At 35.3% G+C, this 13,473-nt stretch overlaps 1 protein-coding gene across 7 annotated transcripts in view; it reads left to right on the plus strand.

Moving 5' to 3' along the window:
• The window catches only part of STAU2 (staufen double-stranded RNA binding protein 2), a 294,957-nt gene that overhangs the window by 57,490 nt on the left and 223,994 nt on the right, over positions 1-13,473 (plus strand). For all 7 annotated transcript variants that reach the window (XM_055318242.1, XM_055318241.1, XM_055318238.1 and 4 more), the window contains one exon: positions 4,731-4,866. In XM_055318242.1, coding sequence (XP_055174217.1) covers positions 4,731-4,866 — 136 coding nt within the window. The remainder of the gene's footprint in view (positions 1-4,730; positions 4,867-13,473) is intronic.

Consider the following 13,473-nt stretch of genomic DNA (forward strand, 5'->3'; position numbering starts at 1 on the left):
CTGTTGGCATTACTCCTCTCTTGTAGGGTGCCAGTTGAAATAATTTTCCTGTTTAAAAAAACCCTGCATTTTCTGTTTTTTATGTTCTTCTATTTTTTATTGACTTTGGGATTCTTACATATTCTGGATTCACATCTTTTGTTACATATTTGTGTTATAACTATCTTTCCATAATAGTATATTTTGATTAACAGATATTCTTTATTTAATTTATTTGTCTTTTCCCTTATGGTTAGTGTCTTATTTAAGACAACTTTTTCTCCTACAAAGTCATGAAAATAATCTTGTAATATTTTTAGAAGTTTTATTTATTTTAAAAATTTAGATCTAGAGTCTGTCAAGAACTAAGATTTATGTGTGATATGAGGTAGGGTTCATGATTTTTCTTCTTTTTAATATATAGATGTTCAGTTAATACCATTTATTGAAAAGACAATCCATTTCTTTCTTTTTTTTTTTTTTTTCCCAGACAATCCATTTCTCACTGCACTACAGGGATGGGGAGTTGAGTCCAGACCTCATATGAAATAGAAATAGTATTTACACCTCAGAGAAGAGTTAAATTCATTTACAGCATGACTTAAGACTATATCATAGAACTATTTTGGTGTCTCCCTTCTTTTATTTATTTTTTAAACTGTTTTGGAAATAATTTCATATTTATGTAAAATTTGTAGAAAGAGTTCATAGAGTGCCTGTGTACCCTTCACCCAGATTTCCCAGTTGTTAACGTTTCTGAACCATTTGAGAGTAAGTCGTGGACATGTGGTCCCATTCCCCTTAGTTGACTTCAGTGTATTTTTCTCAAGTACTTAGTCATTCTCCTGTCAGGAAGTTAACATTGATTTGGTATTATCATGTAATGCACAGGCTTTGTTCCTTCTTCATTGATTTTCCCAGTAATGTCCTTCATAGGTCCAGGATCTAATCAGATCATAGATCTGTCATTTCTTTTCATTCTATTTCAAGCTGAAATAGTTCCTCAGAGTTCTTGTCTTTGATGACCACGACATTTTTGAACAGTACAGGCCACATCATTTGTAGAATGGCCCTCAATTGAGTTTATCTGGTGTTTCCTGATGATTGTAGGCATTTTTAGCATGAATGTCCAGTGGCCTGGGCTAATCTCAGTGTTACATATCAGGATACACCTGATACTGATTTGTCTCATCAGTGATTACTTTTGTCACTTGGTGAAGACTATGTTTGCCAGGATTCTCTATTGTAAAGTTAATAAGTTTTCCTATTAAGTAATAAGGAATTAATGCGTGTTTTCTTAGGAGAAACTTTGGGACTATATAAACATTCTGTTAATCAAACTTACTTTCACCGACTAGATTTGACATCTATCAATGATTTTCTGAATCAGTAGAGTGAAGAGTGCCACAGGGTGATTTTATTTACTTATTTACCTATTTATTTTTGTGGCTTAAAACAAGAGAAATTTATTCTCTCTCAAAAGGTTCCTGTTGGTGTTTTTTTTTTTTTTTTAGATTACTTGGCATTCTACCCTAGAATTTTCTCTTTCCCCTCCTTTTTTTGTTTGTTCATTTATTTTTATCACTATAGACTCTTGGATTCCTATCTTACTTACAGATTTATAGTCTATCATTACTTGTTTTGATTCTCAATTTGTCACAGACTTGACCAGGGTTAATGTACCTTTCCAGTTCCTTCTACCGTTTTCATCATTCTTAGCACTTCTTACTTTTCAGCACAGTCAGATGTTCCAAGGTCATCTTGTATTTTCCTTACTTTTCGGCACAGATGTTCCAAGGTCATCTTGTATTTTCCTTGTCCTGGCTGGTACCAGCCATTTCTTCAAGGAGTCTTGGTTGATTAATTAATTGGTTCATTCTTTGAACAAATATTCGAGTGACTGCTATGTTCCAGGGGCTATTCTAACTGCCTACAAAGCTGTTTCCTCTAGTGTTAGCAATATGTAGCTCCTTGAAAACTAGTTGTGGGATTTTTCTTTCATTTTCCACATAATAGGAATCCACAGTAGTTGTTATGTGTTATATATATGTTACATATATAACCAAATAGCCTTGTTATACTTATCACTGATAAATTTCTTTTAATATAGTGAAAAACCACTAGAAATGGATTCTGCATTGACAGTGTCAGATTTACAGGCATGTGATGCATGAGGATTGCTGTGTAAAGATCGTCTTTATGCAACCTGGGGATCCAGTCGCACCTGCTGGAGTGGTACTGAACATCACATGTGGGTTCTTATAGTTGGAAGTTACCCTTTAAATGTTTTCTGTGATAGCATTATTGGGTAAGGAAAGGGGGTGTGCACACACAGAGATGGCAGTCTAATTCTTTACAAAACAGGTGGAGGTACTTCACTCCAAGAGTCAAAATCTCTTCAGCACAGTTTGTGCTTGTCTGCTGCTTCTCCACTCTCCTTCACAAAGATTAGCATTTCTGTGAATAGACAGCAGCCTTACTTTCAAATGAGGAATTTATAAGGAATCATTAATTTATTTAAATGATATGAATACGATACTTTTATCTAGTTTAAAACCCAAGTTTGGTATGGGTGGCAGGATGTATTATATCCTACCAGTGCATTAAAATCCCCTCACTGGTGAGTTTTAGACACCTTGGTTTGCTGTTTATTGCCGTACTAAAAGAATGAGGTCTTTGAAACTATTTTTTCCTTTTCTTTTTTTCCCCATTTGAACTTTATGCTATTTGTGTCTGTAGGATTGTTGCGAAGTAGAATTCAGAATGACTTAAGTCTTATAAGTGATTAACATGTTAATTATTAAACTATAATCTTACGGAGTAAGAAAAATTCAAACTTTTAAAGATATAGACTGCCCTGTGGTGTTGAATCTTTAGAAGACTGTTAGACAATTTCTAATAAAGTTAACCATAAGCCTACTCTATGATCTAGTAGCAATTCCACTGCTAGGGATATACTTAAGAGAACTGAGTGTATGTGTCTGCTAAAACACTGTGGCTATATACTTAATTGCTCCCAACTGGAAAACAACTCAGATGTCCTATCAATAGCAGAATAGATAATCTGATACATTCATTCAGTAGAATACTCTTCAGTGATAAAAAAAAAATATTTGCAATGCTGATATATTTGACAAAATTGTTATATTGAGTGAAAGAAGCGAGATAGAATAATACATGTTCAGGTTTGAGGAACAGGCAAACTGATGACAGAAGTCAGAACAGGTAACTTGGGAGGTGGGTATTGACTGGAAATAGCTGTGATGGAAATGTTCATGTCTTTATCAGAATGGTGGTTACTGAGTGTTTACAATGTGTAATAATTTGTGGATTTGTATGTTTAGGGTTTGTGCATTTTATTTATCCCTCAGTAAAATACTGTAGGAAAGAAAAAAGAGAATCCCTTTCTTCACTTTCTCTTCCTCTGCTCTGAGTGTTGGTATTAAATTAGGTGTTTAGACTAATTACTTACTATTCAATATGTTAATGTTTTTTGCTGTTTTTCTTATGCTTTTTCCTTTTCCACTTCCTTTGTCCTACCACACTCTTTATTTTTCTCCTTAATTTTGGTTTATTTATTTTTAAGTTTTTAAAAATTTATTTATTTATTCATGAGACACACACACACACACACACACACAGAGAGAGGGGCGGGGGGCAGAGACACAGGCAGAGGGAGAAGCAGGCTCCATGCAGGGATCTCAATGTGGGACTCCATCCCAGGACTCCTGGATCACGCCCTGGGCCGAAGGCAGGTGCTAAACCTCTGAGCCACCCAGGGATCCCCCCTTAATTTTGGTTTAATTCCTGTTATTGTTTATACTCTTTAGTGATTTCGCATAAATTATTTAGACCTGAGACACAAAGTGAGCAGTCATTGACTCTTGATGTATTGCTTATGACGTGGCTGCTGGTTGTGCATTTGTGTCAGGCTCCACCACCCCTGGCAGGTGCTTTATATCAGCCCAACTTCTCTGCTGCAATAAGTGGACCAATTTTTGTATGTGACAAATGGAGTCTTAAATGTATGTTACAAAAAGCAGAATTCAAACAAAAATAGCCAGGTTTTATCCTGAAAAATAGTTTTACTTTCTATGAAAACTTTGTTTCATATTTGTGACTTTGTGATTTGTTTTGTGGAACATGTATACTTACATTTTACTAAATAACCTCTTTTGTACTCAATATGATGTAATAATTTACAGTGTGGATTATTTATTATGGAATTTTTCAAACTTTTACAAAAGTAGAATAAGATAGTGAACATTCCTACAGACAAAGCTTAAAGTATATTTTCTCAAGATAAGTCCAAGAATTGCTGACGACCCTGTATTCGTTGCTAATTTCAGTTGCTTAATTACCAAAATATAAAAATATTCACAGATGACAATGTTTTTAATGATTAATCGAAAGCATCCTGGGGTTAGTAATGCTGAAGTTTAATACATTCTTTATAGTATCCAAATTAAGCAATGTATGAATCTTGTGTTCCCCTTGGTTTAAATAGTCTGACTTTCAAGTTGAATTTTTGGTTGTGAATATACAAAAAAGGTCGCAAAAACTCCAAAGAGATTTCATTAGTAATAATTTTCCTGTTTATGTAATTTGTTTATACACTCCTGAGAAAATCATGCAGACTGGCCATCAGCTCCCACCTTCTTTCATGGTAATTACATGTAATGTAAGTACGGCTTATGTGATTTATTATGGAAATATTTCACTTGTGTGCTTTTAATATTTTTTTTAAACAGGTAGTATAACTCCAACTGTGGAACTGAATGGGCTTGCTATGAAAAGGGGAGAGCCTGCCATCTACAGGCCATTAGATCCAAAGCCTTTCCCAAATTATAGAGCTAATTACAACTTTCGGGGCATGTACAATCAGAGGTTTGTATGTTTTCTTTGGTTTTGTTCTTATTTATTATTTTACACATATTGTAAAAGTTTCTGAAACTCAAAGAGTAATTTCATTGTAAGGAACATTTACTTTGGGCATTTTGCGTGGAATTTAGATTAGGCTCACAAGGAATATTAAAAAAAACAACAACTGGTTTTCAGGAACTAGTTTTTATTGACTCATGAGAATCCTGTATTTGTTGCAGGCAGGACCGTGTTTTAAAATTATGCCACAATAATAGCTCTCTGACTTCTTAGTTGATTTGCTCATTTATTTACCAAGCAGATACTTAGCTTAATTAGTGGTTTTCTTAATTTGTCCCAATACATTGCAAACATGAGTGTTTTTAATTTATAGGAAATTTGTTGGAAGGATTTACGAAATCTTTCTCAACATTGCATAATTTTGCATAGTTACAAGTGTAACAGTTTTCTTTTATGGGCAAGACAGAATTTAAAAAAAAGTTCTTTTCTGATCATTCATAAAAGTCATGTAACTCATTGTAGAAAATGTAGAAGATGCAAAAAGTTAAAAAGAAAATATAAATAACTTGTAATTCCAGAATCAAATACCTTTAAGATTTTTAATGTATTTTACATTTTAAAAAATTCTTTGCACATATATTTAACCAAAGTGAAGTTATCCTTTATATTCAATTTCTATAGTGTTTTATGGAGGTATATTATATGAGTGACAAAATGCACAGCTCTCAAATGTACTTTGTGATGACTATTTATGTATATATATGTATTTATGTTTTACTTGATTGCTTTTTATATGTGTATCCTCATGATGACCACCATGATCAAGGTTCAGCTTGTTTCTATTACCCTGAAAATTTCCTCATTTTTATTTGCACTTGTTATGCCTCCTCCCAGGAGGAACCATGGTTCTGCATTGTAGATTAGTTTTGCATATTATTGAATTTCACATAAATAGACTCATACAGTATGTGCTCTTTTGTGTCTGGCTCTTTTCACTTCCTATATTGGTTTTCTTGTTTGTTTGCTTTTGTATTTTGCTTTTTGAGATTCATCCCTGTTGCTTGTATTTGGATCTTGCCCTTTTCTATTCTTAAATAGTGTTCCTTTGTTTGAATATATCATAATTTTTTCATCTTATGTATACAGTATTGTGCCCTCTTTTAATTTAATATAGTGATAATTTAAAAATATTTTTTTAAAGTTTATTTCTTTAGTAATCTCTATACCCAATATGGGGCTCAAACTTATGACCCTGAAATCAAGAGTCACAGGCTCTTCTGACTGCATCAACCAGATGGTCCCATTTTTCATATTTTTAAGTGATCTTTGAAAGACATTTTTGATGGCTATATAATGTTTCATTTGGCTAGGATACACTTTATAAGGATATAAAGAAGTCTAAACAAAGAATACTTAATAAATATTTAAACAAAATGTACTTGTTTTGATCATCTATTACACCCCCTTTTTTTGACAATTGTAAATAATGTGCAGCAATCTTTACATTCAAGTTTTGAGGAAGTTTTAAGGAAGTGATTACTTCCTTAAAATAGTACTATAAGGGGAATATTGGGTTAAAAAGAATACTGTGTTGCCCAATTACATTAAAATTTGTACTAATTAGAGTATATTCTGTTCCATTCCGACAACACTGAGTTTAAAAAACACATTGTCTTTTTTGATAGTACGGTATGTTTTTAAATTTTGGCTTATGATTACTTGTGGGGATGAATAGTTTTCAAATATTTTATCCTTTTTGATTTTGCTAATTTGTATTGCTTGGCCAGTCTTTAATTCAAATGTTTATGTGTTGGGAATATTAGTATTATGTCTGTTTTGTTTAATTATTTTGCTTTGAAAAAACTGGCTTTTAGTTTTGTTTGTTTTGAGGTGCAACAGTTTTAGATGTTAGATGGCCTTATTTGTGTGTGTGTGTGATTTCTGCAACTGCTTTTATGCCTAAGAAATTCTTGTGATCAGATATTTGCTAATGCCTAAAAAGAATTTTTTTATTGAGATATAATTGACATCACATTATGCAAGTATATGGTATACAACATATTAATTTGGTACATTTATGTTGCATTATGATTGCCATTGTAGTGTTAGCACTTCTTTCATGTTACATAATTATTTTTTCTAGTGTTGGGATACTGATACTTTCTAAGTCATTTCATATATATATATATATATATATATATATATATTTTTTTTTTTTTTTTTTTTTTTTGGTGGGCTGCAAAGCGAGGTTTGCTGAGTGATAGTAAAGTGATAGTATAAAGCTCCTGAAGAGGGTGGGGACCGAGGAGGGTTGCCCCATTTTGTGTATTTACTAACATTACAATTAATTCTAATGTGAGAAGATGTATGGCCTATATATAGTCTGATACTTTCTGATGTCTTGTTTGGTAGTGGTGTATTTACTATTTAAAACTTAGTCCTGTTTAGATTTTAAATTGTTCCTTTAAATATTGCTTAAATTCTCTAAAACAAATGAGTACAATCTTCTTAGACTTCTCTTCCTCCCCACTTTTCTCCCAGGTGTATCTGGGGGAATTTACTGTCTTGGTAGGAAAGAAAGGACCCTCATCTTTGTGTGAGTGTCCTATATTGTCCTCCAAGCTCCTCTGGACTTTGTGATGACATCCTTTGTCCACCAGATAGATGACAGCTTTCTTGCCTGCCTTGCCAAAACCTGCAGTTGGTGATTTGTAGTCGATTTTTCCCCTGTCAGATAATGCTTCCACAGAGTAATTACCATCTCCCTTGCTCTTTTGACCTAAATCCTTAGCTGTCTTTGGCTCCCTGGGGTGTTGTTCCATTCTCATCCTCTTCCATTCTCATCCTCTTAGGTAGTGTCTTCTAACTGGAGCATCCAGTGGCTGACTTATCAGCTCTCAACTTCATGTTCATACCACATGGTGGCAAGAAGGACATAACATTTCTCTTGTAGTTGCTTTTACTTTCTCTTTTTCTGTATAACTTAACCTATTGCCTTTCTCATAAGCCTGAGGTTATCTAATACAGATAAAACTATTTGCCCACTTAAGCACAATAGATATGTTTGGTTACCTGAGTTAGAAACACCCTGCCTATTTTATACTTGAAGATATTTTACTTTAAATGTTCTATAATGAAGACTCAGGAGGATATTATATTTAAATGCTTATATATTTTGATATCTGTAGTTCTTTATTGAAATCTTACTGGAGTTTTGATAAGTGAATTTATTACTTTTAAGTGAAAGAAATCTGGTACTGAAGCAATGAAAAATTTGGCAACAATCTCTGGATTATTATTATGGAGGTTATGTTCTAGTAGGGAAGGCAGTCAGTAAGTGGTGGTTACTAACCGAGACAGTGATTTTTGATAAAGACCTAAAATAAGAGGAGGAATGAGTAGTGTGTATGTTATGAGAGAAGGAGAGAACATTCTCAGCAAAACAAACAGCAAGTACAAAGCCACTGAGTTAGGAATGGGGCAGGCTTGTTGATGTCTTCTCTAGGAGACCAGTATGGCTGGGAAAGAGTGAACCAAAGGGAAGAGTAGTTGGTATATGAGGGTGTGATGGGTCATGGGGTTTGGGTTTTTGTTTTTTTTCTATTGTAGTTTTTCTTTTAAGAATGCTGACATTTTTCCTTCTTGGCAATTTCTAGTTTCAAGATCTGATTCCATGGTTGTCATGAGGTATATAAGAATTTATTTATGACTTCTCTAAGGGTTTATGCTTTAGGCCATTCCCATTTAATGAGTAAAGTGGACTTTGCTTTCAGATTGTTGTTTCAGACTGTTGGAGAGTCTTTAGAATATCCTGCAGATCACAAAAAGGGTAAAAAGAAAATAGGGAAGTACTGGTAAGCTGCCAATGTTTCAGTTGTAAAGCTCTCTGCTCACAGAAGGGCAAACCTAACCATTACTCATTAGGTTGTAAAAGTTAGGATTTTACATATAACCTTAATTCGCAGATGACAACACCTGAATGTGTCAAGAGAATTTGGAGCCAAAGATCAGAGGAGACGGTCTTCAGACTCTAAGTGAATCAGTAGCTTCTTAATAAGGCAGGGAATGAAGGGTTAAAAAGCCCAAGAAACAGATATCATTTAAGGGCTTTATGTAAAGGTCCTTTCATTTTCTACTTAAAATAATATTAAGTAATAATTAGACATTTACCCATGTTGATTTTTTTAAAACATATTTATTTTTTCATTAAATTCTGGGTCATTTATTTGTTATTCATTTATTTAGAAAGATTTTATTTATTCATGAGAGACAGAGGCAGAGACACAGGCAGAGGGAGAAGCAGGCTTCTCACAGGGAACCTAATGTAGGACTCAATCCCCACACTCAGGATCACGCCTTAAGTCAGACGCTCGACCCCTGAGCCACCTAGGTGTCCCAAATTCTGGGTCATTAAAAAAAAAAAAGATTATTTATTTATTTAATTGTGAGATATAGAGCACGAGCGGGGTGGGGAGGGGGTAGGGAGAGGGAGAAAGAATCTGAAATACACTCTACACTGAGTACAGAGCCTGATTCCAGGACATGAGATCATGACCTGAGCTGAAACCAGGAGTCAGATGCTTAACTGATCGAGCCACTCAAGCACTCCTAAATTCTGTTCTTTAATGATGAGTTTTTTCCACTCAAACTCAAAGGCTAAGGAGGCACTTAAAGAAAGTGCCCGCCATCTTGCCCTTCTGCTGCCCTATTTTATGATGGCTGGGGAAGAGATTTATCCATGAGCAAAATCTGGATGCAACCTGGCTTCGAAAGTACCTGTCTGTTACACCTAAGATGTTTGAAAATGAATGCATCCAGTTATGTCTTTTGCTTTCTTTCTTTTTAAAATTTTACTTATTTATTCATGAGAGACACAGAGGCACAGACACAGGCAGAGGGAGAGGCAAGCTCCGTTTCATGCAGGGAGCCTGATGTGGGACTTGAACCTGGGCCTCCAGGACCACACACCCTGGGCTGAAGGCGGCGCTAAACCACTGAGTCACCCAGGCTGCCCCATCTTTTGCTTTCTTATTTGAGGTACTGTTGCTAACAGATATAAAGTAGCAAGTTATAAAAATTTATATAACAAAGTGTAAGATGTAAAGATTGGAGAACATTTTATGCTTTTGTTCTGTCATTGTTATAAAAATGATATACGTGACCTCAAGAACAGAATGGCTGATATCAGGCCTTCTATAGACAGTTTATCAATTTTGTTGTATGTACAGATGCAGGAAGCATTATTGCTTGGCTAGTGGCCAGAAAATCAACAGTCTGCTGATGCAGATGGCCAGAGGCCCACAACTCAAACTAGACTATGTGAAAATGGGGATTTTTGCCATATGTAACTGGGAAGATTGTCAGGCATGGTTGAATATAGGGCGTTAGTGTTCTTTGCCCTCATTTTCCAATTCTCTTTTCCGCTCTTCTCTGCTCTACTTCTTTTTCAAAGAAGCTCACTTTAATTTGCTGTAATTCAAATGCTACATACCCCTTAGACGTGTAGTACCGAAGAAGGAACACATTTTTGAATAGTTCTTAGGAAAGTCCCAAGAAAGACTTTGATTTTTTTTTAAATTTTATTTTATTTATTTATGATAGGCACACAGAGAGAAAGAGAGGCAGAGACATAGGCAGAGGGAGAAGCAGGCTCCATGCACCGGGAGCCCGATGTGGGATTCGATCCCGGGTCTCCAGGATCACGCCCTGGGCCAAAGACAGGCGTTAAACCACTGCGCCACCCAGGGATCCCCCCAAGAAAGACTTTGAACAGACTGTCCATCCCTTCGTCATTTAGACTGGATTTGGGATAAGGGAATACTTTAATTGGCCATGCTTGGGTTTGTGCCTAACCTGGATAAACAGGGATTAATCCCATCTAAGCTGCTCTGCAGAGCACAGTTCTTTTATGAATGGTTCCCTGAAGGCAAAGATTCTGAAGGAAAATCATTTCCATTACAGTCAGAACATTTGGTTCAAATCCTCATTCTGATGATTTTAGCTGTGTGGTTTTGGGCAAGGCACTAGACCTCCCTTAGTTTCCTCATTTGTTAAGTAGGGATAATAATACCAAATGAAAGGTCTTTGGTGAGGTCTTCCATTAAGCAAATATGCACTGAATGCCTACTCTTTGTCATATGTTGTGTTAAGAGTAGATATGTTGATGAAAGACAGTCTGTTAGACTCTGAGTCCATTAGAAGATGAAAACAATGCAGAGAAACAGTAACAGAGTGATAAATGTGATCATATGGTGCTATGAAAACGTTGAGAACAAGTGCTTCACTCAGACCGGGGATTCAAAGAAGTCTTCCAGAAGGAATTGATGCTTGAACTGAATTTTCAAGGTTAATGATGCACTAATCAGGTGAAGAGGATAAGGAAAAGCAAACTAGGTTTTGGGAACAACCATAAGGAATCCTGAGACGTTCAGCTCGTCATGGACTTGCAAGGAATTTGGTATGTCTGTCATGAAAAGGCTGAAGTTCAGGCAGGGTGCTGAGTCCGATGTTCTCAAATGGCCTTGCAAAGAGGTTTAGATTTGTCTTGAAGGTGATTGGGAGCCATTGAAGGATTTTAAGCTGAGGGGTAAAATAATTAGGTGTCTGTTTCAGGCATATTGCGTTGGCAGTATGTGGGAAATAGTTTGGATAGACTTAAAATTCAAGGGAGAAAGATGAATTACAAGGATGTTGTAATTCAGGCTTAAATTGATGAGAACCTGGAGCAGTGAAGATGGAGTGGGTGCAGTGTCTAGATATTTAGAAGGTGGACTTGACAGCACTTGGGGATTGATTGATTCAGGGGGATTAAGGATAACTTTCACATATCTGGATCAGTAGTAATATTGTTCACAATGAGGAGTTGGGGTGGGTCTTTGGAAACGTGAGGCATTCCGTTTTGACTATGTTGAGTTTAGATTGCCTATGGCATATATCGGGGGAGTTCATTTTATTACTCTTTAAAGCCTTAATGGAGGGTGTGGGAAGATTATCTTTGGCTTTGAAGGTTTGTTGAAAGTACACGTGGGAACCTAAGTTTGAGTGACCAGTCTGTTCATTGTTCATCTATGATTTATATTTCATTCCCAAAAGGATTTGGTTATGCCAGTGTGTCATTATTTGATTTGGAAAAATCTTGTGGCATGCCCCTGTGCCAAGCACTTTCACCCTCAGGTGCAGTTAATATATTTTGTGTCATGATAGTATTTGTTTATTTGTTTACTAAAGTATTCAATTCCTGGTCCAGTCACTTGTAGCTAGTTTAGTAAAGTTACTTTCTCTTAAGATGTTTGGTATGAGTCATGGTAAGTTAAACAAGGAAAGAGGACTATTTTGCAGAAGTTACTTGTTCCACTGGGCGGAGCCAGGTTCCTCCTTAAATCTTCGTGGTCTCCCCTCCTGTACCCTGGGAGATAAATCTATGAGACTTGGGACTTTCTGGGCAGCTGTAGCTATCAGTGGAAATTTGATAGGGTGAAACAAATTTTTTGAAGTATATGAACTGGTTTTATTTCATTATGTTGGTTATCAGTAAAACTAGAAATAATCAAAGTTTTAGTTTATGTAATAACTTATTATATTTCAAAGTTTGTTATATAGGCTCTTGACTAGCTGTTAATTACTGTGTTGGCATAGTTTATTTTGCAGTTGTACAAACTTTTTTCTAATTAAGTTTTTTATTTTAATCCCATTATAGTTAACTTACATTGTTATTTATTAGTTTTAGGTGTACAATTCAAACTGTAATCTAAATGTTCTTCACTAGTTTGTAATGCCCTATTAAAAAACATCTTGAAGGGACGCCTGGGTGGCTCAGTCGTTGAGCACCTGCCTTTGGCCCAGGGAGTGATCCTGGAGACCTGGGATCGAGTCCCACATCGGGCTCCCTACATGGAACCTGCTTCTCTCTCTGCCTGTGTCTCAGCCCCTCTCTCTGTGTGTTTCTCATGAATAAGTAAAATCTTAAAAAAAATTTTTGAAAAGTAGAACAGTTGAGAAACAATATATTTGTAGCAGTAGTGGTATAAACAGGAAAAGCCTACAGTTTTGCTTTCTGCCCACCAGATGGTGCTTGTGTATTGATAAAAACAACATATAGAATGGGTGAGTTCACATTGGTTAGTATTCTAAGGTGGATGGTTGACTGATAAATGAGAGGTTAAACCATATAAAATCACTAATATTTGACCTTTTTTTGTCCTATAAAACATGTTGGTTTTATATGGTACAGCTTAACAGAAAAAGGTCAGCCAAGCACACAACTTTAAAGCCTCTTGGGGAAATGAAATAAATGTGAAATGGTGAAAAGCAGAAATTAATTCTAGTAGTTATGTATAATTTTGCCTTTTGTACATTATATACCTTGGTTTGGAGAATATATTATTTTCTCTGTTACATGCTTTATACATAAGATGTATGTTGCAACTTTTCAAAATGGAATTTCTTTGAAAAATGGTAATTTTGTCCTGGGGTACTTTTTTTTTTTTTTTTTTTTTTTTTTAGGTAGTTACAGAATTGAAAGGCTACAAGACAGTTTTCAATATTCTCTATTTTTAATAGGATTACATTAATTAGATTAGATAGAAGTGTGTTTTTATTTGGGGGAAATAAATC

Source organism: Nyctereutes procyonoides, unplaced genomic scaffold (genome assembly GCF_905146905.1).
Source record: "Nyctereutes procyonoides isolate TBG_1078 unplaced genomic scaffold, NYPRO_anot_genome, whole genome shotgun sequence".
In the NCBI taxonomy this organism is placed as follows: Eukaryota; Metazoa; Chordata; class Mammalia; order Carnivora; family Canidae; genus Nyctereutes; species Nyctereutes procyonoides.